The 22,068-nt window shown below is 55.9% G+C and overlaps 1 protein-coding gene across 5 annotated transcripts; it reads right to left on the bottom strand.

Moving 5' to 3' along the window:
• Positions 1–1,259: 1,259 nt before the first annotated feature.
• GFI1B (growth factor independent 1B transcriptional repressor) lies at positions 1,260–13,359 on the bottom strand. Of its 5 annotated transcripts, none has more exons than XM_047831508.1 (7): positions 12,806–13,354; positions 6,193–6,312; positions 5,581–5,718; positions 4,879–5,141; positions 4,618–4,755; positions 3,116–3,380; positions 1,260–2,072 (listed from the first exon to the last, which is right to left on the bottom strand). In XM_047831508.1, exons 2-7 carry the CDS (start codon positions 6,290–6,292, stop codon positions 1,894–1,896), a joined length of 1,083 nt encoding a protein of 360 aa, XP_047687464.1. In that variant the 5' UTR covers positions 6,293–6,312; positions 12,806–13,354; the 3' UTR covers positions 1,260–1,893. The 5 variants fall into 5 exon arrangements, with proteins under 5 accessions (XP_047687464.1, XP_047687469.1, XP_047687466.1 ...); XM_047831513.1 differs by having other exon boundaries at positions 3,116–3,281; positions 12,806–13,350; XM_047831510.1 differs by lacking the exon at positions 12,806–13,354 and adding an exon at positions 10,696–11,656.
• Positions 13,360–22,068: the final 8,709 nt, after the last annotated feature.

The raw sequence follows: 22,068 nt of genomic DNA, 5'->3' as shown, positions 1-22,068 counted from the left end.
TGGAATCCCAGCTCTGCACTTGCCTGCTGTGTAGGATAATGACACCTCCTTTGCAGAGGGTTGTGCGGGTTAGACTCGATGTGTGGGAACCCTGGGTCCCGCTCGGTACCTGGAGGAGACTCATTCCGAAGTGTCCCCTTGCTGTGGGCCAGGCGTGGGCTTGGTGCTGAGGGCTGGAGCCCAGAGAATACCTTGTGGCAGAGGGGAAGGTGACCCACATACAACCATTGCAGGTTCAGTGGGCCCTGAGCTGGGAAGCCCAAAGAGCTCAGCCTTCAGAGGTGGGAGAGCTCCTGGCTGGAATAACCAAGGGAGGCTTCATGGAGGAGGCAGCATTTGAGCGGGCCTCAGAGGATGGGCAGGACATTCATGGCCCTGCTCACTGCTGCACGGCCTCAGGGAATCCTCCCAATGGACAAGGACTCTCTGTCACATTCTACAGCTAGTGAAGGGCCGCGTCAAGCTTCACTGGACCACATCTGCAAAGTCCCTTTTGCCATACAAGGTTCCAGGGATTAGGACGTGGGTGTCATCTTTGGGGGCCATTATTCAGCACACGGCAAGGCGATGACGTCGAGAACCTTGAGATGGGAAGATTATGCCGGATCATCCAGGTGAACCCCATGTGATCACAAGCGTCCTCACAAGAGGGAGGCCAGGCAGAAGAATAACTCAGGAGATGGAAACAAGGGTCAGAGAGGCCTGCTTTCGAGACGGATGAAGCGGCCGCAAGCTGAGGGCGGCCCCCGGCCTCTCCCCTGGAGGCTCCAGCCCTGGGAACTCCTTGGGTGGAGCCCCGTAAGAGTCATTTGGGGCTCCTGACCTCCAGGACCACACAAGGATAATTCGTATTGTTTTAAGCCACTAACGTCACGGTAATTCGTTAACAGCAGCCAGAAAACAGATACCTGCTCACACGGCTTTAGCCTCCCCCTTCCCCGGCAACCTTGCCCCAAGGGCCTCTTACACTTTATTCCAGTGCTCACCAGTTTGGTCTGAGCACACGTCCCCCAACCTGTCTGCCAGCAACTCCACAGCTTTCTGTGTGTGTGTGTTTTGTTTTTTTAGCTTTTGATTTTTTTTTTAGTAATTTCCACACCCAATGTGGTGCTCGAACTCACAGCCCCGAGATCAAGAGGCACATCCTGTTTGGACTGAGCCAGACAGGCGCCCCAGCCTTCTCTGCCTTTTAAAGCTCCCTACCAACCCTTCCCAAAGCTAGCTCGCACCCACTAGGCACTTGTTAGACGCGGGTCAAATGTAAATAAATCTGTGTCTTTATTTGGATTTACAGCAGTTGAGAGGGACAGGCTTTTGATGGCGGTAACTGCTGTTTTCTCCAGCCCCATGGCCTCAAAGCAGAACTGGAACCCCCATGGCCAGCTGAGTGCCAGCAGCACTGCCTGAAGCAGAGGGGTGTCGGGCCTCCCTCTGGGGCAGGAGACGGCTCTGGCCATCCGTGGCAGCCAGAAAGAGGCCCGCTGAAAACCAGATCTCAGCACAAAGGGCAGCGGGCAGGGGGAAGATTTCTCTGTGGATCCCAGTTCCGGTCTATTCTCGGCCTCCCCCTGTCCACAGGGGGCTACGCTGGCCTTCTGGGCTCTGCCCTGGGGAAGGCGCCCAAGCTCTTAGATCTCTAGACAACTTCAGCTCAGAAAAGACCCGACCCAGTCCCCACCCTTTGCCGCAGGAACATGTCGGTCCAGAGAGGGAAAGCCACTTGCTCGAGGTCACACAGCAATTTCGTGAGTCTCAAAACAGGCTGCAAGATTCCCGTCTGGTGCTGACTCCAGGGGACTGGGGGGGGTGGGGGGGTGGGTGCACGAGGCCGGCCTCCCTCTGGGTCTCGGGACCTCAGGGCGGGCTGGCCCGGAGCCGGGGGCGGGTGCAGCCTCACTTGAGATTGTGCTGGCTTTCCCGGTGCCGCCGCAGGTCTACCTTGCGCTGAAAGCCTTTGGTGCACAGCTCACAGCTGAAGGGCTTGAAGCCAGTGTGCTTCCGGCTGTGGGTGATGAGGTTGGAGCTCTGGCTGAAGGCCTTCCCGCACACCTGGCACTTGTGTGGCTTCTCACCTGCGGGGCAGCAAGGACGGGGTCAAGGGCCTTGTGCCAGGCCACACCCTCCCCACCCCCCCCCCCCCACCCCGGTCCCGGTGCCCTGAATTTGCTCTCCGAACTTCACCATGTGTTATCTCACGGCCCGCCTACGTTCACTTTCAAAAGGAGCTACAAAAGGGAGACAGGAGGGGCGCCGGGGCGGCTCAGTGGGTTAAGCTTCCGACTTCGGCTCAGGTCACGGTCTGGCAGTTTGTGAGTTCGAGCCCCGCATCGGGCTCCGTGCTGTCTCCCTCTCTCTCTCTGCCCCTACTTTGCTTGTGCTCTCTCTCTCTCTCTCAAAAATAAATAAACATTAAAAAAAAAAATAAGAGGGAGATGGGAATACTATAATTCTGTCACCCCCTGCACCCCCCGACCAGAATACTGTAACTCTGTCACCCCCTACGCCCCCTGAGATCAGGCAGGGACTGGGTCCATCCTGTTTGTCAGCGTGCCCAGCACCTGGTGCAAAAGAGGCACTCGCTTAGCAGCCAGGGAGTGAATGGCTGGAGGAATGAAGGGATGAAAGACAAAGTCTCCTGCCCTTCTCACTTCTACCCAGAGAGCACACGTTTGCTGTTTCTTTCCTGGTGTTTTTCCCAGGCGCTAAATGTGTGCTTAAATTTTTTTTTTCAACGTTTTTTATTTATTTTGGGGACAGAGAGAGACAGAGCATGAACGGGGGAGGGGCAGAGAGAGAGGGAGACACAGAATCGGAAACAGGCTCCAGGCTCTGAGCCATCAGCACAGAGCCCGACGCGGGGCTCGAACTCCCGGACCGCGAGATCGTGACCTGGCTGAAGTCGGACGCTTAACCGACTGCGCCACCCAGGCGCCCCTAAATGTGTGCTTAAATAGCACCGTGCGTCCAGCCCTCCACGAGGAGGGGAGCGCCCTTCACTGTGTAACTTGTGGGGCTGAACCGGGGGGGGGGGACCTTTTAACAGAGGAGGGTGGGGGCGCCCAGAGGCTGCGCCTGGGCAGGGGCGGGCTTGGCGGGGGAACCCGGGGCACCTCACCGGTGTGGATGTAGGTGTGCTTCTTCATGTCCGACTTCTGGTGGAAACGCTTCCCGCAGAACTGGCAGGGGTAGGGCCGCGTGTCCGAGTGGATGAGCAGGTGCGTGGACAGGGTGGACGAGCGCTTGAAGGCTTTGCCGCACATCCGGCACTCGAAGCTGCGCTCCTGCCGGAGGAAACGAGGCCCCGGGGGGTCAGGCGCAGGCGGGGCCTCGAGACCCGGGACTGCCACGCTGGCTGCAGGACCGGGCCCTGCCGGGATCCCCTGAGGAACAGGACACTCGTTGGGGTGGCCTCGAGAACGGGGCCTGGAGGAGAGGACCCAGAGACCCCCATTTCTGCATTTCCAACGGGGGCCGAGACATGGGGCCTGAGTGGCCTCCTGTGGGTTATTCCCTGGAACTTTTACAGTATCCCATGCAAAATAAGCCTCGACATGCGTTTGTTGACTGACTGATAGACCGACTGATCTGGGGCATCGTCGTGGACTGTGGTTAAGGGTCTGTATTACTGGGGCCCAATTCTGGCCTCTGCCCCTTATAGGCCAACATGACCTCAGGCAAGTCATTAACCGCCCCCCCCCCCCCCCGCTGAGACTCAGTTTCCTCATCTGGACATTACAACAGCAGTCATGACCTCGAAGGGTGGAGAGCTGAGCACATGTTGCATTCACAAGCTCTCATGACCATATCCTGCCTTTCCTGCCTCAGCTTCTATTTACTCCGGTGTTAGCAACTCAGGTCATTTCGGGTGCTTTCCCTGGAATGGAATATTCAAGAAGGGCTACGTGGGACAAGACGGACATTGAAGCCTGACCCCAAGATTCTCGAAGTCGAGAGCCTCAAAGCTGAGGACACCTGTACTGATCACCCAGAGGGCAGGACCATTTCTCCGTGTCACGGACATCTCTCTGTCCCCCGAAATCCCACTGGGCCAGGAGCCTCTTCCAACGGCACGTGAGATTGATTTGGTCCATCAGGGAGTGAAGTTTGTTATAATTGTATATATTATATACAGTTTTGGGAAAACTGTAACATAACTAGCATTATAGAACAAACATTCTCTATAAAGAACAAATTTAGGGGCGCCTGGGTGGTGCAGTCGGTTAAGCGTCCGACTTCAGCCAGGTCACGATCTCGCGGTCCGTGAGTTCGAGCCCCGCGTCGGGCTCTGGGCTGATGGCTCAGAGCCTGGAGCCTGTTTTCGATTCTGTGTCTCCCTCTCTCTCTGCCCCTCCCCCGTTCATGCTCTGTCTCTCTCTGTCCCAAAAAAAATAAAAAAATAAACGTTGAAAAAAAAAAAAAGAACAAATTTAAAAATATATATCATGTAATCATTTTTAGGAAGAGCAGGTTTGGGGGACCCAGATGGGGGAGGGAAGGACCCCTGGTCTGTGTCACCCTCAGGGGCAGGGCGAGAGACCCAGGCACAGCTCCCAGGCTTCCTGGGGGCAGCACAGAGCAGGACGGGGGTGGGGGGGCGGTGCTTGGCGAGCTGCCTACCTGGGAGTGGACGTGCGTGTGCTGCTCCAGGCTCACGGCATGGCCGAACGTTTTGCCACAGATGTCACAGGCGAAGGGCCGGGTCCCGCTGTGGGAGCGTCGGACGTGCACTTCGAGCCCGTGTGGGGTGGAGAACACCTGAGGGCAGGGCAGAGCGTGAGGCCACGGCGGGGGGGGGGGGGGGGGGGGTGCTGCGGACGGGGAGCCGGGCCTGGGGTCCCCAGGCCTCCCCCCCCCCACCGCCCCTCCCCAGCTGCTTACCTTGTTGCACTTGATACAGTGGTACGCGTCCATGCCCGGGGAGCAGCGGAGGCTGAAGTCCAAGGGCGGCTCAGTGCTGGGCACCAGAGGGCTCCCATACAGGCTGACGGAGCGCTCCAGGAAAGCAGACTGCATGGTGGAGGGGGCCTGCCGGTAGCTGTGGCCATAGGAGGAGGCCAGGGCATCCCAGGAGAAGCTGGGCTTGTAGAACGGGGGTGAGTCGGAGTCCCTGTCCTGGGATCGGGGCATCACAGCGGGGCCCTCTGTGGAGAGCGGGACGCGTGTCTACACATGTATGGTGGCGATTCATTTATTTATCATTTGGGCGCCACTCCCCACCCCTCCCCACCTAGCGACCTCACCATGAGGGTCTGGGTCTGCAACCCAAATATTTACTGTGGGAGCGGGCCTGGGTCCTCACTGTGGCTCCTCACCTTTTCACCCCGGAAACACGCCCTCAGCACCCGCAGAGTGCCCACCTCACCCCCTGTACCAGCCCGCCCACCACACAGAAGCTCTCAGCTGGGTATGAGTGCCCCGTCCGAGCGGGGGCCAGGCAGAAGCTGGAGAGCTCAGATCGCATCCGGGTGACCTCGTGGCTCTTTCCTGACTCCAGAGCCCGTCCACCCTTCCTTCCACTTGCACTGGTTGGGTGGGGAGGGGGTGGGGGTTGTGGATGGCCGGGGGTCCCAGCCCGCCTACCTGGCACCAAGGCCGTCCTGGTCAGGCTCTGGTCCAGTTCCAGCTCTGTTTCCCGTTTGAGGTCAGTCCAGGCCAGGCGCTGGTTCGGGAACAGGGTGCTGAGGACGGGATCGTTGCTCAGGACCTGGTCCCTGGCCCCTGTGGGGAGACAAGACCATCAGAGCCACCGGCCACAGCTCCGGGCAGTCCAGAGGGAGCAGGGGGTGGGGTGGGGGACACCCTTCCCAAGATGATGGGGACCCAGAGACCCATTTGCTGCTGTCCCCGGCTGCTCATGCGCACGGGCCCTGCCTGACCGGGCCCCAGGATGGGGGGAGCAGGGCTGCGGCCAAAGGGGACCCAGAAGGAGAACTCCTGGACCAGGCTTCGTTTTCTGAGCACCTGAGCTCAGCCCTAGATCTTTTCTGACTCTGGTTAGGACCCACATGTCAGCTGCGGAGGGCCAGCTCCAATCCGGAAGCTTCCGTCATCCCAAGGGGCCAGAAGGGACGGGTGCATTCATTCATTCGTTCAACCAACATATGCCGCGCCCCCCCCCCCCCCCTGCTTGCAGACTTCCCAACAAGGGGACAGGGAGCCCCGGGTGGGCACAGCAGGGGAGCTCTGACTCACCAGGGCTAAAGGCAGGAGGCCAGATGGGTTCATCTTCCTGGAGGCGGGGCTGGTGGTAAGTGTGAGCTTTCTTGCTCTTCACCAGGAAGGAGCGTGGCATTGTGAGCGCACACCCCACACCTGCACGGAGAGAGGGCGAGGATGGTTGGGAAGGACAAGAGGACAACATTCTCTGTATTTTGGAGCCGCCTCCTGTAGTCAGAACCCACTGTCCTGAGTTGAATAGTGTCCCCCGGAAGCTCATGACCCCTGGGGCACCTGGGTGGCTCAGTCGGTTGAGCGACCGACTTGGGCTCAGGTCACGATCTCACGGTTCGTGGGTTCGAGCCCTGCGTCGGGCTCTGTGCTGACGGCTCGGAGCCCGGAGCCTGTTTCGGATTCTGTGTCTCCTTCTCTCTCTGCCCCTCCCCCACTCATGCTCTGTCTCAGAAATAAATAAACATTAAAAAAAAATTAAAAAAAAAAGTTCATGACTCCCCGGAACCTGTGAATGTGACCTCATTTGGAAATAGGGTCTTGGCAGATAAAAAATTTTTTTTTCTAATTTTTTTTTTTTTACATTTATTCATTTTTGAGAGACAGAGAGAGACAGAGCACAAGCGGGGGAGGGGCAGAGAGAGAGGGAGACCCAGAATCCGAAGCAGGCTCCAGGCTCGGAGCCGTCAGCACAGACCCCGACGTGGGGCTCGAACCCACGAACCGTGAGATCATGACCTGAGCCGAAGTTGGATGCTTAACCGACTGAGCCACCCAGGGCACCCCCCCCCCCATTTTTTGTAATGTCCATTTATTTTTGAGAGGGAGAGAGAGAAACAGAGAGAGAGGGTGGGGGAGGGGCAGAGAGAGAAGGAGGCACAGAATCTCAAGTGGGTTCCAGACTCCATGCTGTCAGCTCAGACCCTGACGTGGGGCTCAAATCCACGAATCAGAATCTGGAGATTCCTTCCTCCAGAAGGCAGCTGCCCTTGTTGAAACCTTGAGTTTGGATCTCCAGACTCCAGAGCCTTGAAAGAATGAATTGAGTGTTTAAGCCACCCCGTTTCTAGTACTTTCCTATGGCAGAAATCCTAACCTTCCCTCCCCTCTGCTCCCTTGCCAGGAAACTAATACACCCACCTTCTAGAAACCCCCCGGGTCAGCCTGCTCCTGTCCACACGCCCTGAGCTGCACTGGGAGCAGAGGAGGAAGGGCAGGGGTGCCTCCCCCGTGGGCCCCGCAGCCAGAAAGCTGAATTTCACCCCTGTGGCGTCTGCATTTGGAGGCCACGGAAAGGGGTGGTCCGAGTGCAGATTTTGGAGTCAGATGCTCATGGGTTAGAATCTCGGCTCACCCGCTGTGTGCTTTGGGCGCAGATGCTTAACCTCTCTGGGCCTACTGCCTTTTCTGTAAGGCATGGCATCCAGGTGCCTGGCACTGGGTCTCTCATGTGCTCAGTGCTTACCACGGAGGGGACGGGGGGCAGGCAGGTTGCATCAGGGCCACCCCAATAGCAAATCCGCATTACCCTGGTGCCGATGCAGCCAGAGCAGGGCCGCCCCTTGTCCATGGCCCCAGCCCCGAGTCCAGGGCCCAGAGAGGGAGGAGCCTTCTCTCTGCATGGGGGTGGAGGGGAGGCTTGGAGTTGCATGTGGGGCTCAAGGCCGGAGAAGACCACCAGTGCACCCTACTGGGAGGCCGGACGTGGAGAAGGAGGCCAATGTCCGCCAACTGCAGGAACCGAGCAGTGGACAGCGGCCAGGGGGTTGGGGAAGACACGAGGCCCAAATCAGTAAGGGACCTGTACTTGGCCCCGGGCGGGGGTCGGGGAGCGGCAGAGCCAGAACACCTTGATGCTCCCGGCTTCCCTTGAGGGCTCCTGGGAGACAGACAGCATCTGGGTGCGGCTCCTTCCTCTTCACCCCCATGCCATGCCCAGGCAGGGGCGCAGGAAATACTTTGCCAATGCCGTTCCCGGTGGCTCCTCTGCTGGTCCCTTTCCTGGGCACTGGAGCAGGAACCCCCTTCCCCAGGCCAGCAGCCACGGAGGGCTGCAGGGACCACAGGGCCAAGCGCGGGAAAAGGATTATAGCTGCTCCAACAACAGCCAGGCCTGGGTGATAAGGCCAAGGCAAGGAACCGGCTGGGAGGAGGGAGATTAGAGAGAGCAGCTTGGAGCCCTGCCTTTGGAGCAGGCCCAGGGAGGAACTCCTTCCCCCAGGGAGGACCCCGAACGAGGCAGGAGACGGACCCCCCCAGCTGTGCCTAGGACTGCCTGCCCCTCACCAGAGTCCCCAGGGCATCGGGAGTCTGGAGAGACCCCTCTGCTCCCGGGTCATCCTAGGCCCTGCCCTCCTCGCTGTAGGTCTCAGTGTCCAGATCTGCTAAATGGGGATCGCAACCCACCTTCCTGCAACTGTCGGAGCAGAAAGGACCTCCTTGCAAACAAATGTGCAAAGTGCTTGGCGTGGGGCCTGGGCTGCAGGAGCACAGAGCAGGTGGTGGCGTCTCAGCCCATGGGAGAAGAAGCTTCAGGAAGGCAGGCACAGCCCACATCCTGTCCTGGCCTGTCCATTTGCATTCCCAGTACCCCGCCCAAAGCAGGTGCACTCTGAGGACAGGGCTGAGCCCTGGACCGGGACCAGGGACATGCTCCAGGCCCTTCCCCCCTGGGATCTGAAACGAGGAGGTGGGGCTTGAAGGCCCTGGGGTCCCGTCCAGCTGTCAGATTTTGCCTTCACAAGGCTTGCCTGGCCTGTTGGCCCCCCCCCAGGCTTGTCGGGCAGCCTGCGGTGGCCTTATCTCCCGGGGACAGTCTTCTTCCTCCTGCCCCTCCCCCTCCCCCGCCCGGGCTCCTCACAGCCCCCTTCCTTCCCCTTCTAACTCTTGGCCCCAGGAACCCCCTGGGGAGGCCAGACCCTAGGCAGAGCCAGCGGGGGTCCCCCCCAACACACACACAGGGGGAGGTGGGGACTGGGTTTTGGTTTGTTTTTTTTGCTTTTTGTTCTGGGGCGGTGGGGGGGGGAGGCCTCCGAGGGACCATGGTCTCTCCATCAAAAGATGATTTATTATTTTTATATAGTATCTTATTAGGAAGTCAGAACCAAAGGCAAGCCTTAAAGCTTCAGTGCCGGAATCCCAGGAGAGCCTTCTTGCAGCCAGCATCTGCGTGGCCTTAGCTCGGTTAATTCTGACCTGGGGGCTGAGTTGCTACTGCCCCATTTTTCGGAGGAGGAACGGAGGCTTAGAGACTGGCTCACGATCCCCAGCAGATCCCAGGCTGCCCCCCCCCCCCCCAGGCCTCTATGCTCCTGACCGTCAGACCACCGGGCGAGCGCTTACTCTGTGCAGAGGGAACTCCTTCCACACGCTAAGGAAGGCATTTGAAGCTCCCTGGTGTGCACGATGTCACCAAACTGACACCCACTGGGGACAAGGTTGTCTTCCAGGCTCACAGGGGGAAACTGAGGCTGAGAGAGGAAAGTGGCTTGTCCAGGCCCGGTGTTCCTGTTCTGCTGGGACTTGAACTCCTGGCCCAGGGCTCTGCCCGTGGGCATCTGTGGTTCTGCCCGCCTGGAGCAGGGAGGGAAGGCTGGTGGGTGGGGTGAGATGGGGGGTGGAATCCAATTCTTTTGATCCCTCTGTTTTTTTTCAGAACCCAGAAGTTCCACGTGGGTTCCTGAAGAGCTTTGAGTGGAGAAGCAGGTGAGAAAGACTTCCTTCAGGAAGCTTTGGTGTTCCCTTGGGCTCAGAGCCTGAGGACCCCATAGAGGTCAACCGGTTAGAACCCAGGACAGCACAAGTGCATGAGCAAGGGGGCCCAGATTGCAGGGTCCCCGGCTGGAGGAAGGCGACCCTCAGGGCCCATTCTGGTGATCCCCTCAGAGTCCCCAGCTTCCTCCCCTTCCCTCCCCAGAAAGTTCTCTCAGCTCAGCCTGGCAGGGAGGCACAGCCAGCCTCATGGCCCAGCCTTTAAGCGCCCGTGGGGGCAAACACACCGCGAGAACTTCCTTTTGGCCCCTGTTAGCTGAGTTTAAAAGAAAAAAAAAACAGGAACCAATCACCTATACTGTAGTTAATTAACAACCACACCGTTTTGATTCACTCGACGGTTCTGAGAAAGGGCTCGGAGCAGAGATTGTGAAAGAACCCTAAGATTTCTTCATGAAACAGAGGTCTTGATGGTATCGGCCTCCGGAAAGAGACTTGGTGTTAACATCTCGTCCAAAACCCTCGATCCCGATAGAGGGTGTCCCGACCCCGGGGTCAGAATCTCAGCCCCACACCCCTACTTCCAGGCGGACGCAGAGCCGCAGCCTTGTGATTTCCCCACGACGAGGCACCTCGGGCCTCCCGTGGGGCTGGGTCTGACTTTGCGACCTTGAGCTTGACCACGTCAGCTTCCAACCTGGGGCTTGGTTTTCCTATCTCTCAAAAGGGACCGTTGGACTAAGAGATTTCTAAACTTCCCTTTTGCTCTAAAATCCCATGCACAATTTGTTGACCTTCAACGCGGGACTGACCTACCTTGACTGAGAAACTCATCACCCGGGTTCCCTTTTTGGGAGGGTTGGGTAAGACTCCGTTGTTTCTCAGAGTCAGTGATAGAGGACGCTTCAGACTTCCTTTCTGTTTAAAGACGTGACTCAAGGGGAAACACAAACAAAAATTAAAAACCCTTTTCCAGGTAAGAGTCAGGGGAAATGGGTCCGGGGCGATGTTAGGGGCCCCGCGCGGAGAGCGGTCATTATTCTTATTTGAAATTTGCAAGCACTTCTCCCGTCTTCCTCTTACGTTGAGAGACTGCAATTATCCTGAGTGAACCAACTTCTGAGCTTGCACCCGAAAGAACGGAAGGCAGGGACTCAAACAGACGCCTGTCTACCCAAATTGATCGCAGCGCTGTTCGCAATAACCAAAAGATGGAAGGAAACAACCCAACTGTCCATCAGCGGGGGGTAGACAAACAAAATATGGCTGTTCCATACAACAGACCATTATTCAGCCGTATCGAGGAAGGAGGTCCTGACACCTGCCACAACATGATGGGTCTCGAGGGCACGTGTAAGCGAAATAAGACAGTCACGAAAGGACGAATGTCATAGGACTCGGCTTATACGACGTCTCCAGAGAAGTCAGATTCATAGACACAGAAAGGGCAGTTTCAGTTTGAGAAGATGAAGGGAGTTCTTGAGATGGACGGTGGTGATGGTTGCACAACATTGTGAATGCATTTAATGCCACAGAACTGCACACTCAAAAAATGGTGAAAACGGTCACTTTCCCGTGATGTGCATTTTACCACAATGAGAACACAAATGAGCGAACAACACGTTTCCCCAACATCTCTGAACTGGAGCAGCTCCCATCGGTCTGAATGCCTGAGAGCAAATGAGCAAAAAAACCTCCCTCTAAATTAAGGAGGGTGAGGTTTTCTGTTGTTGCCGAAAAGGGTCGAGATCACATGTGATCAGGCTATTTTCCTGGTGGCGATCTGGCCCCAGACACGTCGGGAGTCCTTGTGGTTCTCCAAGAGGACCCCCACCCCACCCACCCTCCTGAAAACCTCGAGAAAATGTTCTGCATTGGTTTTGACTAACTCCATCCATCAAACGCAACCCAGATGGGGGTCTCTGATGCTCCCCAGGAACGTTCTGCAGGGAAACCAGCATACCGACCCCCCAGATCTGGAGCTGGAAGGCCATCTCACACATCTCCGTACATAAAGGGTCCCCTGTGTACCACCTCCGAGGACGAGAAACTTGCCAGCTCACTAAGACTGAAGTCTTCTCCCCGTCCGTTGCTTACGAAGAAATATTAGGAGGCGTGAGCCCCGCGGGCAGGTGCAGCTCAGTTAGCTCGTGCCAGAACCAAGTTCGGAGCCTGCAAATTCATTAGCCCCCTCTAGGCGACTCGTGAAAACTTCAGACTCTCAGAAAAATGTACACAAGCAGCTACCCACAGCGATTCTAGGGACCACCTTCCCCCTTAACAAACCCTGTTGTAGAGCGGGGACCTCACCCAGACGCCCAGACTCTCAACTTGGGTTTTTCTCCAAAGTTAGGTAGAAAAGACTGAGACGACATGTGCCCTCTCGTTCCTGGAGGCTGGGGGCCAGGGCAGTGGACAAGGCACTCTCCCTTCTCCCCTCACGAGGCTCTGGATGAGAGGGCACTCACTCTCAAAGTGTCCCAGGAACTGGGGTTCACTCCTGTTTTATAGACAAGGCAAGTTCAGAGGGCTGGGGGGGGGGGGACACAGCCAGTCGGTGCCCCAGGCTCCCCCCGACCCAAGCCAGGCACCTCAAGGAGTGTCGCCCCACGCTCTGGCCAGGTCCCTGGGAGATCCGGGGTGTGGGTATGACCTCGCACACGCAGGTGATCCTTGGCAGACCCGATGGGGTTTTGGAAAGGGTACTTATGCACGGTTGGCAGAGGGCATAATTCCCATACGGGCTCTGCCTCTCACTGCCTTCTCCCCGGCCGGGTTCAAACACTGAAAGCTGTGCCCCATGGAAGAGATCTCCGAGCCCACCTCATTCTCCCCATGACTGCAGAAGGGCCCCGGGAACCTGCCTGGAAACAACCTAAGTCACACATGCAAATTTAAAAAGAAAAGGCTGGGATGGAGCCCTCACCTGGCGTCCGGGTCGGTCGCGGGTCTTGGTGGGAACCTCACTCAGCCTCTCTGGGGACCGGCTCCACTCTGTCAACCTCGGACTCTGCTCCAATAGATACTTCTCCTTTTTTTTTTTTTCCCTTTCCCTCTCTCTCTCTCTCTCTCTCTCTCTCTCTGTTTTTTTTTTTTCCCTCTTCTGTTCCCCTCCTTGATTTTCAATCTGATTATTTGTGTCAAAATCTGGCGGTGAAGGAGCAGCCAATAGAGAGCGCCCCGGCATTTGCTTATCAAAGCTTCCCGGCCCGACGGCACTCCCGCCCGCCAGCCCTCCGCCCTGGGAGCTGCGCTCTGCGCCCCTCGGCGCCCCAGACCTGCTGGAAGAGAAAGGAGCGGCTAAATCATCCCATTAAAAAGAAATAAAAGTGAAAATAAAGTCCTGCCTCGTACACCTGATTTTGTACAAACTCGTCACTTTCCTCCTTCCTTCCTTTGTCTCTTTCTCTCTCCCTCCATCCCAAGCCAGGAGCGCGGGGCTCCAAAGCCACCCCAGACGGCCCCTAGAGAGGCTCCACGCGTCCTTGCAGAGGTGACCTTTGAGAAGAAAGGTCAAATTCACGCTTCCCCGGACTTGACCCCAGCACCGGGGAAGGAGCAGCCCGGGCGCTTGCCCCGAGAGCCAGCCCCTCGGCCACCTGCAGGTTGCACTCTGGGCCCCAGGCCCTGCGCGTGCCGCCATCTGGCGGCCTCGAGGAGACCCGGGGGTAGGCTGGGGCCCCATCCCCTGCTCCCCCACCTTCTCCCTCCTGTGCCCCTCAAGCCTCCCACGGCTTAGGGATGACTGATTTATTTCAGGAGGTTTTGCATAAGAGGAGAACTCACAAAACCGAGCACTGTTAGGCTGATTTGCATGCCTTCCCAGCCCAGCGCTGGAGAGATTATGTTTCCCTCCTAAGAAAACAAGTTTGGAGACAGGAAGCCCCGAGGTAACACGCAGGTCCGACGAGACCGACAGGAGGAGAAAGGGGGTCTTGGGCGAGGCTGTTCTGCGACTGGGTCCTGCCTCGAGGTCACCTGGGCCTGCTCCCGCCGCAGGGGGCGTGGGTCCCAGCACGCAGGGCGCACACAGGAGACCATGGCCCTCAGCCCTCCTCCGTCTCTCCTTGGTGGAGAGAGAGTGTAGAAACATCTGGAGTATTCTTTGGATCTTGCACATTGCTGACAGTCAGCTAGAACTGTGTGTCATCATACAGAAAACTTAAAAAATAATCCAAGGACATTAAGAACAAATTCCCATTTCTTCCCATCCTCACTGTATTATATGTGCACATCTATATTTTGCTTATGCAGGGGCACCCGGGGAGGCTCAGTCGGTTAAGCGTCCCGCTTTGGCTCAGGTCATGATGTCCCGGTCCGTGAGTTCGAGCCCCGCGTCGGGCTCTGTGCCGACAGCTCGGAGCCTGGAGCCTGCTTCGGATTCTGCGTCTCCCTCTCTCTCTGCCCCTCCCCCGCTCGAGCTCTGTCCCTCAAACACGGATAAATGTTTAAAAAGTTCTATTTTGCGTAACCAGCGGGTCTTTTCTTTTTCCACCGAGTGTGATTTTATTTAGAGCCTCCCCAATTCTCTCGCAGCTTTTATTAACATAGTAAATGGTCTCGCAGCTCTTTGTGGCTTACTTTACCCACCACTTTCTGCACTTGGGGTGTTTGGTTGTTTGGGGTAAAGCTGCTGAGATGGGCAGACGCAGGCCAGCTGCTGTTCTAAGGCTGTAATCCCCCAACTTTATCTTCCCCCCTTTAGTAACCAACTCCGGGGCTCTCTTCCTAGCCCAGGATCCCAGCCCGGAATGGAAGTGAACGCAGGCCTTCTCGGGAGCCACTGGGACCCCTCTGCGGGACAGCAGGGTCCAGGCCTGCGGAGCCCCCATGCAGCATCAGGCAGGCCCTTGCTGTCTGAAACCTCCCAGCCCCCCGGGGTCCCCTCCAACACCCCTGGCCTTAGCAGGCAGCCGTGGCAATGAAGCACCTTCATTTAGCCTCTCCCAAGGGCTAAATCCCTCCAGCCGCCCTGTGCCGGGTCATCCACTCATTTATTCAAGTTACCACTGACACCTGTCGTGTTCCGGGCTCCTCCTTCTGCCCTCTTTCCCTCGGCGCTCCCTCCCTGTCTTGGCCATCTTGGGCTGCCACCCAATACCACAGGCCGGGTGACTTAAACGACGCTGATTTCTCGCAGGGAGACCGGGAAGTTCAAGATCAAGGTGCCCGCAGAGTCAGTTTCTGGCGAGGACAAGCTTCTTGCTGAGTTTTCACTTGTCAGAGAGGGAGAAAGAGAAGGAGGGAGGGAGGGAGGGAGGGAGAGAGAGAGAGAGAGAGAGAATGAGAGAGTCCTCAAGTTCCGGCTTTTTGTACTCTTCTTATAAAGACATTAAGTCCATCAAGGGGCTCCCACCCTCATCTAACCTACTCACCTCCCCAAAGCCCTCACCTCCAAATACCATCATACTGGGGATCAGGGCTTCAACATGGATTCTGGGGGGATACAGACATTCAGTCTATAACTGTCTTCGCTAATACATGTCTATCGAGTGCCTGCTAGGTGCCAGATGCTGGGGTTTCCAACAAGAACCGGACAGGGGGCGCCTGGGTGGCTCAGTCAGTTAAGCATCCCACTCCGGCTTGGGTCATGATCTCATAGCTCGTGAGTTCGAGCCCCGTGTCGGGCTCTGTGCTGACAGCTCAGAGCCTGCAGCCTGCTTCCGATTCTGTGTCTCCCTCTCTCTCTGCCCCACCCCCACTCATGCTCTGTCTCTCTCTCTCTCTCTCTCAAAAATAAGCATTTAAAAAAACGTAAAAAAATATATATAATATAAAAATAAAAATTATGTGTATATATATATATATATATATATTTTAATATATAAAGAACCAGACAGGAGCCGTCATGGGCTCCTTCCTGGTCTAGGTAGGTGGGACACAGTACCCCGAAATTTATAAATCGGGCTGATGAGTGCTGTGGTGTAGATATGGTATACAAATATACCATATTCCCCAAGCACGGGCTTGGGGAAACGAACCCAGACTTGGGGAGTAAGGAGAGTTAATGAAGCTGGTGGAAGTGATATCTAGGTTGCTGCCAGGGAACTGACAGCAGCCAAGTTCAGTACGGGTGGAGGGTAGAGGGCAGGACAAGGGGAGGGGAGGGTGGGACACAGGGGAGATGAGCCTAGAGAAGAAAGAAGGAGCAGGTCAGGAAAATTCGTCCCCGATTTAAAAACCTTCAGTGATTTCCCTTTACCTAACAGGACACAAATCTCGGCCTCGGGGACCAGCATTCAATGTTTTTCGGTGTCAGACCTCTTTCAAATGACAGCACTTTTTACAAAGCAAGTTGCAGAAACCCAATTTGTAACAACAACAGAACCATTAGGTCATGTCACGGAAAAGGGTCAGCTTCAGGCATGGCTGGATCCAGATGCTCGGACGATGTTGTCTAGATCTCATTCATTCCCGCCTCAGGACATTGGCATTTGCTGTCCCCTCTGCCTGGATGGCCTTGCGACAGATCTCCCCATGGCTGACTCATTCCAGGGTCAGCTGAAATGTCATCTCTGCAGAGAGACCTCCCTGACCAGCAACTAAAGCAAGACCTTCCCACCCCAGCCACTTTCTGCCCCATCGTCCTACCCTTTGTTCTTCTTCGTGTTCATAATTATCTGAAATTGTCCTGTTGATTTATCGCCTTTGTATTTACTCATATATATTTTTGGCCTGAATGCCCACGCCGAATGGAAGCGCTACAGGAGCAGGGATAGAGTTTGCCTAGTGGTGTTTTTACAGAGTGAATGAATGAACGAGTGGAGAATCCACGCCTGCGTCTCTCTCCATCTCTCAGCTTTGCTTTCTTCTCTGTTGGCTTTTATCCTGGGGCTGAGATCACCAACATGGTCGGCTGTGGTCCCGGATCTTAGAAACCCCAGTGGAAAGGAAGCCTCTTTCTCGGTGGTTTCAAGGAGAGGCCCCAGACTGACTCTGATTGGCCCAGCCCGGTCACAAGCCATCGCCCCAGCACCAATCGCCGTGCCAGTGGGAGGGACCGGGGTCTCTCATTGGCCAGGGCTGGCCGATCCTCCTGCTCCAACCTCCAGGAGGCAGGGGTGAGTTCGGGAGTAGAGAGAGCTGTTGTCACCACGCAGAATAAGGCCAGGAAGGTGCCTGGGCCATGGCTTCCACCTCCCACCTTCCACTTTCTAAGTGTCCTTTCTTTGTCACTTGGACATGCTGCATCTAGTCCCTTCTGGAGACCAAATCCCAGTCCCTGCCTTTGCCCTTCCTCTTTCCCATGTTCATCTCGGTTCTGCTCTCACCTCCTCCAGGAAGCCTTCCCAGATACCCACAATCCACGGGACCACCCCTGACGGCCCTTGGATTCTTTGTCAGTGGGCACTCAGCTGCTTCTCGATGGGACCAGCAACCACCCACAGGCAGGAATGCTAGGGAGCCCTCTCTCACCGGCCACGGCACAGACTCTCCTCCTGATGCTGGCCTGTAAGGGAGCACGGCCAGGCTGGAGAAGCGAGAGCCGCTGCTACCCGAGGGCCCGGTAGTGGGCAGTGTGCAGAGCCCCCCTACCCTCTGTGGCGACATCCCAGACACGTGCAGGCGGGCTCGGGGGCGGCCAGGGAGATGAGGGCGGTGAACGTGCCGGGTGGGCGGCAAGGGTCCAGGCTGCGGTCCCAGCAGCACACAGCATCAGCAGTGTCACCTCGGGCACCTTTCTGGCCTTGGCTTAGAATGGCCACAGAATGCAGAATGCAATAAACATGAGCTGAGGCCACCCACCCCGGAACATCAGGACCCCTGGTGGTGGGGCGCCCCAGGGCCCCTGTGCCGTAGGGCCACCCTCCTCCACCAGAAAAGCGCCCATCCTCTGTCTTGTTGCGACTCAAGGCATTCAGGGAGATTGTGGAGCTCCTTCCTGGCCCAGGCTGCTTGCCAGGAGCTGCAGGCAGTTGAGGTGGCGGGAGCCCCGCAGCCTGCGACTCGCGACTCCGCGGTTGGCGGTGCCCTGAGGGCCAACAGCCCCACCACCCAGGCGCCCTGCTCTTCCGGTTGAAGCAATTCACCAGACAGCCACACGGTGGCGCTCCTGCCTCCTTTTCCTGCGGCAAAAACCAGCCTGAAACCATCTGACCTTCAGTCCGGCCATTCATCCATCATCCGTCCATCCATTCATCATCCGTCCATCCATCCATCCATCCATCCAACCACCCATCATTCATCTAATTACGGCTTAAATTACAAGAGTGATCAGAGTGGAAAGAAAAAAGCGAGAGTATGCATGTCCCGATACGTGTTCCTTTAGTTTCCCTTTTTGCCTCCTCCCTCCCCCCTCCCTCTGACTCCCACCCTCCAGGCTCTCTCTCCCCTCTCCACAAATGGATACGTGCCTATAATGTTTTTCAATTTGAACAAATCTTTATCGATCCTTTGCTATCGAGTACCACACCGTCAGGCAATGCCTCCCCCAATCTGTGAGCTCAACCCTCCTGCCTCCAGGAATCTCCAGATGGAGACAAGAAACACCCTTTGGGAGACCATGAGGCGGGGTGCACTCACTTCACCAGGTGGTCTGTTTGCCTCAGAGAAGCGTGGAAGGAGGGGTGCTCTGCCCAGGCAGGGGGTGTGGGCCAGCAGCCTGAAAGGGCCTGCGTTCCTGCCTGGTACCTCCCAGCAACCCTGGTGGGGGTGTCAAACAGGGCACGTGGGGACCCCAAGACGGACCTGCTCCATCCGCCCCGACAGTGACTTTTCACCCGGAACCCTCCTCAGAAGGTCTCCAACAATGTCCCGCAAGCAACTGGGAAACTCCGTGGAAGGAGGCGGCTGGGGACTGGTGAGCCGGGGGAACCACAGATTCCCCCATCCAGCCACCGAAGCTTTCAGAAGAGGAAACTGAGGCCTGGAGAAGCCTACAAAGCAGAGCCAGGACTGGGGCCCTGGCCTCCCAATCTTCTTGCAAACCCTTCACAATGGTGACTTTTTTCACTGCCTTTAACCTCGGTGTATCATCTGCGTCTGATAAAACAGAAATCCCCGGTGGCAATCCGCAGAGAGGAGGTCTAATTCTCCAGTCACTGGGGTGAAATGGAAGCATCGTTCTGGCGTCCAGATGCAGCCTGGTCTTGACTCACAACCAGCTGCATGACCTCGAGCAGGCACTAGCTTCCCCTGAGCCTCAGACTTTACATCTCTGAAATGGGGCCAAGGATAAAACTACCCCGGGGTTGTTGCAGGTAGCAAACGAGGTAACCCATGCAAAAACGTTTATAAATGAAAACGCTTTGTAGGGGTGACTTATTGCTTCTCAGCAGAAATATGCAGTAGCTGGGGATAGAATTCTGCAGTTTCTCTCTTTATAATGAGACAGTCAAGAGCAGCTTTAGCTGCTGAGGACCTAAAAGAAGGAAAAAAGGCAGAAAAACAGGGCGGTGTCAGCCTGATTGCTATGGGGCGGGCTGTGCTAATTTACATGGTAGGTTGATTATTAATGAAACACATGACATTTGGTTACTGCTCATTCAACGCCCGATGACTTCCGCGTTCACGTTCCCAGGATACTCCTGGGACGCTCGCTCAGGAGCTGCAGGCAGGAGGAAAGACTGAAAGCTTTGTGATCATCTACCTGGGCCCGACGGGGCGGAGGGGCCTCACAAGCCTCGTCCCTGTTAGTCCGCGGGAGCATTTTGCCACCTGGATTATCGACCGAATGATGGAAAACCAAGAAACGACCCTCGGGCGAGGCTGACACCAGAGCCAAGTCCGCACAAGATAAGTGTGGGCCATCTGTCCGATCCCCCCTGGGATGGGTCCCTCCAGCCCCCCATTTCTACCGCCCAGTGTTTCCCCAGCACCACGCCCGGCACATGACAGGATCATGAAGCATGAAAGGCGTGTATGCAAGTCTGTGCAAGCAGTGCGTGTGGGGTGTGTGTGTGTGTGTGTGCACGAATATGTGTGCATGTGAATATGTGTGCGTGTTTGTGCACCAGCCGACCGTGGGAGTGTGACGATCTCCCGGTGGGTCCTAACCTCTTCAGTCAAGCCCCGGCGAGTGGTGGCCTTGCTTCCCTGGGGAAGAGGAGTTTGCTGAGGCTGTTAGGCAGGGAGAGGTCCTGTGTCCCTCCCACGCCTGCCTGGACCTGGGGGCTTTACTGAAGCTTCCAGACCCAGGAAGCAAAGCCTCAAGGGAACACAGAAGCAGGAAGCCACAGGAAGGCACGCGTATGCCTTTGCAGAGGACTAGAAATTCACACACGTCTGGGAAAGGGCCGGCTCTCCGTTGCCCGTCGGCACTAGGAATGTCCTGCAGGCTGACTGCACGGAATCCACAGGAGGGAGCCTTCCAGCTCCTGGGATTTGTACCCAGCTGACATCTGTTTTGCATGTACTGGCTGCCTTCACTGATTTTTCAACTTGCCATTTTATCAGAGTCCCCAAAGGACAGCATTTTTCTCCTTCTCTTGCTTCTTATCACCCCATGAGTGTGCAGGAAGGTCTCCTCCACCCCAGAAAGCGACCTAGATGCCGGGCAGAGGGTGGCGACCCAGTGCCCTCGTGACTCAGACAGTATGTCCTTGAAAGGTGGTGTTATGCCCATGCGTTTCTGCAAGATGAGTGGTTTGTAGATTACAAAGGGCACGCACGGGGGCACCTGGTCGGCTCAGCCGGTTGAGCGTCTGACTCTCGATTTCGGCTCAGGTCACGAACTCACGGTTTGTGGGCTCGAGCCCCACGTCTGGCTCTGCGCTGACAGTGCGGACCCTGCTTGGGATTCTCTCTTCCTCTCTCTCTGCCCCTCCCCGACTCATGCTCTCTCTCTCCAAAGTAAATAAATATGCATTAAAAGCAACAACAAAGGACGAACATGGATAACGTAAGGGACATGATGCTGAGTGAAAACAGCTAGACACAGAAGGACAAATCCTGTATGATTCCACGCATATGAAGGACCTACAGAAGTCAAAATCCTAGCGACAGAAAGTAGAATGGGGGGGGGCGGGGTGTGCCAGGGGCTGGGGGGGAGGGGAAATGAGTTAAATGTTTAATGGGGATGGAGTTTCAAGAGGAGAAAGTTCTGGAGGTGGATGGTGCTGATGGTTGCCCAACAACGTAAATGTACTTCGGGCCACTGAACCGGGTACTTAAAAAGGGTTAAGATGGTAAATGTTGTATTATGTGTGTTTTACCACAGTTTAAGAACCAACCATCCCACCCAGCCCCCCCGTCTTCACAGATGGGAAAAGTGGAGGTGCAGGGATCACAGATTTTTCCTGCGCTGCCCATTTCAATTCTTTTTTGATCTTCAAATATTTTTTTTCAAGTTTTTATTGCGAAGATTTTCAAACAAGAAAGTAAATGAAACACGTCTAATGATCACCTATATATCTACCACCATGATTCAACAATAGTTACATTTGCCAAGCGTGGTTTATCTCTCTATATGCATATGCACGCATGTATAAATACGTTTTGTTCTGATAAAACATTCCGGAGGTCTATTGCAGACTTCACGACACTTCACCCATAAATACTTGAGTGTGTATCTCTTAAAAACAGATACTCCTTACATCGTCCCGTAACTACAGTTATTGAATTATCAATAATTCCCCAGTACCATTGAATATCCTGCCCGTGTTCACATTTTTTGCTGTTCCCCCCAGTTTCCTTTTAAACTTGCTGTCTTACATCAGGATCTTGCCCAATTTCAAGCACGGCATTTGCTGGTTTCCTTAGTGTCCTTTTTGACACAACAGCGCCCCCTACCCCTTTCTTTTGATGCTGATTTTGTTTGCAGGGTTTTTTGGGTTTTTTGTTTTTGTTTTTGTGTTTCCCCCATAATAGCCAAGACCGGTCTGGTGGAAGGTCCTGCATTCTGGATTTGTCTGATCTCTCATGGTGCCGTTGAACCTGTACCTCCATCCCCATGCTGGCTGGAAGTTGGGGCCAAGGCTTGAGTAGATTCAGGTGGGATGTTTTCGGTACAGCTACTCCCCTCCCTCATAGCTGGGGGCTGCACGGTATTGAACATCCCCAATATCAGGCTGCCCCACCTTAAGGATGTCCAGTTTGGTCAGCTGGTTAAAGTGGTGACAGCTGGTTCTCTCCATGATAAAAGTGAGTCAAAGCGTTCCTGGGTGGCTCGGTTGTTAAGCGTCCAACTTCGGCTCAGGTCATGATCTCACGATTCATGGGTTCGAGCCCCACATTGGGTTCTGTGCTGAC

The sequence above is a fragment of the Prionailurus viverrinus genome, chromosome D4 (genome assembly GCF_022837055.1).
Source record: "Prionailurus viverrinus isolate Anna chromosome D4, UM_Priviv_1.0, whole genome shotgun sequence".
Lineage (NCBI taxonomy): Eukaryota > Metazoa > Chordata > Mammalia > Carnivora > Felidae > Prionailurus > Prionailurus viverrinus.
The sequence above is the reverse complement of the archived record's forward strand: the minus strand, read 5'-3'. Positions and strand labels throughout refer to the sequence as shown.

Bases quoted from the DNA above. Each gene is read 5' to 3' on its own strand.
- GFI1B (XM_047831508.1), bottom strand. From the start codon at position 6,292: ATGCCACGCTCCTTCCTGGTGAAGAGCAAGAAAGCTCACACTTACCAC. The intron at 5,719-6,192 runs GTGAGTCAGAGC...GTCTCCCCACAG, and splicing joins GCCTCCTGCCTTTAGCCCTG to GGGCCAGGGACCAGGTCCTG. The intron at 2,073-3,115 runs GTGAGGTGCCCC...GCTGCCCCGCAG, and splicing joins GCACACCTACATCCACACCG to GTGAGAAGCCACACAAGTGC.